The sequence below is a fragment of the Papaver somniferum genome, chromosome 3 (assembly GCF_003573695.1).
Source record: "Papaver somniferum cultivar HN1 chromosome 3, ASM357369v1, whole genome shotgun sequence".
Taxonomy (NCBI): domain Eukaryota; kingdom Viridiplantae; phylum Streptophyta; class Magnoliopsida; order Ranunculales; family Papaveraceae; genus Papaver; species Papaver somniferum.
The window spans coordinates 77,162,944-77,168,836 of NC_039360.1; the positions used below are offsets into that span (position 1 = coordinate 77,162,944).

Genomic DNA, 5,893 nt, shown 5'->3' on the forward strand with positions numbered 1-5,893 from the left:
ATGATCAAAACAAGATCGAAAGAATTCAGTCTACAGCGGGAAGTTCGGCTGATAACTCATCAACACGAGTCAGCCGAACCTAAAGCCTATAAATCAATATTTTCGAAGTGTTTAAGGGTGTATAGGTCATTGCATACCCATTAGACACCCCTTATCAATACACCCTGGTTAGGAAAATGACTTTGTATGCCTATAAAGTTTTTGGTATGCCCAATATTATGGTTCTTCTTAATGTGTTGTATGCATGAGCAGGGGATAAAGACGTGTTACCAAAACCCAACTACAGGCCAGACCTAAGCGAAGGTCATACCATTGGAGTCACGAGTTGTCCTTAATTACTTGCAAGTATTTATAAAACCGGGTCTGATACGGCCGGATATCCCATTGCTACAGCTTACACTTTCCCCATTGGCATAAGAAAAAATATTGACATTTATACCACTAATAGCATCCATACATAACTTTAGTTTCGTCGGCCTAATTTCGTCATTTCGATCTAACTTGGCATATTTACCATCAAATTCCCTGTGACACATACAACACATCCCTAACTAACCACCCCCAAACACAACAATCTCGCCTTCTTCCTACAAATTTCTCAGAATCTCTCGAAATTACCATTACTTAATCCCACTAGGGTCTTTACAGAATTACCAGAAGATTCATTCATCAACTAAGGGAGGTGGTTAAATGGGGCGAATAGTATCAGATTCTTAGATTCTTTGTTTTGTGATTGGAAGAATTTTTTCCTGATTTATAATTTTCTGGGGGTTTGGTTTTTTTTTTTTTCAATTGATTTGGGTTGGGGGGAATGATTAAAAGAGATGGGTCGAGAAGGGCATATAGTTCCATTGGATACACATGCTGTAACGAAGAAAACAGCAGCAGCAAGAAGTTGGATTATGTTAGATTGTACCGGTGAAGGTACTGTTTTAGATGTCGATAAATATGCTATTATGCATAGAGTTCAGATTCATGCAAGAGATTTAAGGATTCTTGATCCGTTATTGTCTTATCCTTCTACAATTTTAGGGAGAGAAAGAGCCATTGTTGTTAATTTGGAGGTAAATTTTGTTTTAATTTTGTTGTTTAATTTTGTTGTGAAATTTAGTTTGGGTTTTTAATGATTTTGTGTGTTTTTTTTTGTTGGTGATTTTCAGCACATCAAAGCAATTATCACTGCAGAAGAGGTTAGTTCTTATTTGGTCTTTTGGGGTTTTGTTTGTTGAGAATCCTGAGTTTGATTCAGTTAATAAGCACTTTCTTTGAAAATCAGTACAGTGTGGCACTTAATAATGGCACCCACGTATTCTTATGCTTAGTGCGAATCTAGACGTTGTGTACAATGGTTTGCCAAGCTTGAAATGTTAGAGAATGATGTTGTGTATAATGTATCTCACATTATTAAGCAGGTTTAACGTTGTGTCTTTGTGGTTTAGTGACTTGTTTTGTCTTTCATAGGTGTTTCTTCGATTTGTCTCTAGGATTTGGGCTCGTGACCCTTTTGAATATGCTAAATGGAAATTGTGTGTTCAACTATTTGCTAAGCATGGATTTTGAGAAAAAGTTGGCACGATGCACATCACATAATTAACCAGCTTTAACACGGGGAGATGTGTAATGTTGCGTGTTTGCAGTTTAATAACTTGTTTTTATCTTGGGTGGTAGGTATTACTTCGGGATCCAACTGATGATAATGTTATTCCCATTGTTGAGGAACTTAAAAGGCGGTTGCCTCCTGCAAATGCATTTCGTCAAGGTCCAGGAGATGGGAACGAACAATTTAATGGGCAAAATGATGTTGAAGCGGGCGAAGAAGATGGTATATCCTGGTGATTTGACTCATGCATTTTGGTTGTTTGTAGTCGTGTTTCCTTTCTTTTCTTTATTTTGACTGTATGTTTTAGAAAATGATTTCTACCCTGTGGGAGGGTTCATTGTGCTCATGAGTTATGTCACTATTTCTTGGTTAGGCTGTTTGTGCTCTCTTTCGTTTGTTTCAAATGCACCTATTACTGTCGACTTGTATGATTCATGTTCTGAATTTGGTATATTTGTTCCTGTAATGTAGAGTCTCCCTTTGAGTTCCGGGCCTTAGAAGTGGCACTGGAAGCTATTTGCAGTTTCCTGGATGCCCGTACAACAGAATTGGAGACTGCTGCTTATCCAGCATTAGATGAGCTGACATCCAAGGTAGGTGGGAGTTCATATCTAAATGTTATCTTCTGGATCTCTTTTGGAATGGTTTTCTTGTGAATGTTTCATTCAAAACTAATTATTTCACCAAATTTAGCATGAGTATATCCATTGCTCAAAACTTGCTTATCTATTTATTATGAGCTTTGAGTAAACTAGCACCTTTAAGCTATCCAACTTATATGGTAGTTATAGTAATCTACTGATCTCTGAACAAGAACAATTTGTTTATTATATCTATTCTCCTATAATGTGCTATTGCTGAGATTTTACTGATACATATAACAAACAATTAGCGAGTGCTTAAGATACAGTTTTGCTTCTCAGGAGTTGGTAGGTTAACCCAACTTCACAAATCATAGCCAGATGGAAGATATGGTTACACTTTACATCCATGGTATTCCTGTATGAAATTAGGAATATGATTGTTGTAGTCCCATGACCTATCTTTAAAGATTGTTGTTTGTGTTTTCAAAATGTAGCTTTAGTTGTATAGTGGGTTTGATACGAATATGTCTCTCGACCTTCTCCTCTGTCATTGAGTAAAGATCTCTCTAGTGTCCAATCTCTAATATATATATATATAGCTTTAGGCGTGGATTGGGATATCTGTAATTGTATTTACTGGAAATGCTTATTGTGTTGTCCCATTAATCAAACTCTACCAAGTTGATCGATGGGATGAGACAATAATACTAGTTTCTGACTGCACTTCCTTAAGTTGATCAGTACTATAAATACAAACCTCTAATTATGTTACTTCTATTGACCTACTGAGGTTTTGGTACAAGCTATGGATTGTTAGTTTGTTACGGTATTCTAATAAGATTGATGTAAAGAAAGATACAGTCAAATTGTAGTTAGGTAGCATTAAGATTGAAGCAATACTAGTTATAGACTAGTAAAAGTGGGTATGAACTATGTCTTCACTCAGGTTCAGGGTTCATGATCTATACTTGAGGTGTAAGTTTACTTCTGAATCTTGTGATATGTTGCTCATATTGTAAAGAGCTGGGCTATAGTCATGTCCATGTTTCTTTTCATAGTTGTCATATTTGACGAGGATTCATGACCAAAATATTTCTCAATGAAATAATTTGTCGTTGCATTAGTACCACAAGGGTAGAGCATTAGTTGTTTGATTAGCAATCAAGATGGTGTCAGGTGTTAAGTGCACATATAATCACTGCAATATCTTTTTAATAAGTACCTGTACTGATTGAGAAAAAGGTATAATCAAGTAATGTTCCTAATTGTTTTGTAATTGTTTTACCTTTTTTTGTTATCTCCGAATCTTAGTTTTAACAGAACTACCAAAGAGGCTTTATTTTCTTCTAAATTTATTGTGTTGAACTTGTTGGTTATATGCTCAATCTTTGGTCCAATATAACATATCGATATCTGTTCTGCTTACTACAGATTAGTAGTCGCAACTTGGATCGTGTTCGTAAACTGAAGAGTGCAATGACGAGATTGACTGCACGCGTGCAAAAGGTATGGTTTATGTTTGTGTGTTAGTATCTACCTTTTCCAACAAAGATTTTTTAAAAACTCTCCACTGCTATGTGCTGGTACCGAGAAGATTTATTGCATCAAGGTTTTTCCAGAAAACACTGGTGCAGTCTTACACTTTATCGAGCGAAGGATTTGAATCTCTCTGAATGACTAAACTAATCCAAGACTCAATTGAAACAAGATGGACACATTTACTCTTCAATCTGCATAATTGCATTACAATTCTTTTTTAAAAAGGAAATAAAAAAGAAAACACACAGTTTTCTGCTAAGCTGGTTGATTTTGTTTGTAAATACTATTCTCAGGTTAGAGATGAGCTTGAACAGCTTTTGGATGATGACGACGACATGGCCGATCTTTACTTATCGAGGAAAATGGCTTCATCATCACCCATCAGTGGGTCTGGAGCACCCAATTGGCTTCATGCTTCTCCTACAATAGCTTCCAAGATATCTAGAGCAAGTAGGGCTAGTGCAGCAACATTTCGTGGAGATGAGAATGATGTTGAAGAGCTTGAAATGTTGCTAGAGGTAGTAAAATTTGGCTTCCCTAGACATTGGATCATGCTTGATTAAGATTGAATTCTAAGCCATGGTCTTTTGTTGTTACAGGCATACTTCATGCAAGTTGATGGCACGTTGAACAAATTGACCACAGTATACATCTTTCCCTCTTGCCCTTCCCCGTCCATCCTTCTGTTTGCCATTGAGTTCATTCTTTCAAGATTTGTTGTTGCATTTAGTCAGTGATCTAATTTGTTTGTTAGTTTATTTTCTTGCAGTTACGTGAATATATTGATGACACTGAGGATTATATTAATATTCAGGTAATGACCTAGACCTTTCAGTTATATGAACTTCATTAGGAGTACAGGAGTATGTTTAATTGCAGAAACAATACAAACTTTTCTTGCACTAAGTACCAGTCCCTATCTTTTTCAGCTTGACAATCACAGAAATCAGTTGATTCAGGTAAAATTTATTAAGTTCATCATTGTGCATTTTCTTTCCAAATGTATCACATCAGCCCTCTTCGTCATTTACCTTGAACCATATGGCCAGTCTTGAATGAATTTACTTTTCTTCTACTTCTTCACTACAGTTGGAGCTCTTCCTAAGTTCTGGTACTGTTTGCCTCTCAATATATTCCTTGGTGGCTGGGATATTTGGAATGAATATCCCATATACATGGAATGATGGCCATGGCTTCATGTTTAAATGGGTATGTATCAATTTCTGACATGACCTTAATTTTCAATCAGGATTTATTTATGAATTTATTATATGTAATCTGTTTTGAACATTTTGAACAGGTGGTCATTCTCTCCGGAGTTGTATGTGCAGCCCTTTTTCTACTGATAATCTCGTATGCCCGCCACAAGGGTCTTGTTGGGTCATAGTTGAGAAAACCTTTCTTATAGTACTGCCATCTTATGCTCTGAACCTCTAGAGAATATAATTAGGTTGATCAGAGTCAACATTGAGGTCAGTACTGCGTTGCTCTTGTTTTATTTGCTTGTTTTTTGGTTAGATTTATGCAGTTATACGCTCCACTGACCCTTTTGGACAAACCAATCATAAATTTGGACATAAAATGGCCTTACTTCAGATAAAGAATTTAGTTAAACCAAACCCATTCTTCATTATTCTTACTCAGGTTTCTGCTTTCCAGATTGAAGCAAATGAGTCTTTCACTTGAAGACTCCTACTATAGCAGTTCATGGAAGGCGTTTGACGATATAATTCAATTCCAATCTTCAGCATTGTGAAACTGCATTTACTATCTTTTAATCTTTGTTATTAATCCCTTTTTCGATTTACCTCCTACTAACAGTAGGATGCACAATTAAATGGCTAGTATTATTTGTAAGTAATAGCTACTTCAGAGAAGAACGAAAGGAAAAATAGAATACTGTATATCGTTCAATAACATAAGATGTTCTTTCTTTATCAAAACCCCCTTTTTTTCTCTCTTCAATTTTGAGCTTGTTTTCGTCACTAAATCCATATTTGCTTACTTTGTGATATCCTGCTTGTTTTTTTCTCTCTTTCTTCACCAAATCCATATTTGCTGTGACATATATAACATTGTAAACACTGAAACTGAGATGGGAATTAAACTGATACACCATCCATCAAGTTGCTTTGGATATCATTAGACCTTCATCAAGTTGCTAACATTA

General features: G+C 35.9%; 1 protein-coding gene across 2 annotated transcripts; it reads left to right on the forward strand.

Moving 5' to 3' along the window:
• The first annotated feature begins 540 nt into the window (after positions 1-540).
• On the forward strand, positions 541-5,688 carry LOC113356563 (magnesium transporter MRS2-I-like). Of its 2 annotated transcripts, none has more exons than XM_026599731.1 (12): positions 541-1,064; positions 1,161-1,190; positions 1,669-1,822; positions 2,072-2,193; positions 3,616-3,690; positions 4,017-4,241; positions 4,323-4,367; positions 4,478-4,537; positions 4,653-4,682; positions 4,813-4,932; positions 5,024-5,195; positions 5,383-5,688. In XM_026599731.1, the coding sequence occupies exons 1-11, from the start codon at positions 825-827 to the stop codon at positions 5,108-5,110; spliced, it is 1,188 nt and encodes a 395-aa protein (XP_026455516.1). In that variant the 5' UTR covers positions 541-824; the 3' UTR covers positions 5,111-5,195; positions 5,383-5,688. The 2 variants fall into 2 exon arrangements, with proteins under 2 accessions (XP_026455516.1, XP_026455517.1); XM_026599732.1 differs by having other exon boundaries at positions 4,493-4,537.
• Positions 5,689-5,893: the final 205 nt, after the last annotated feature.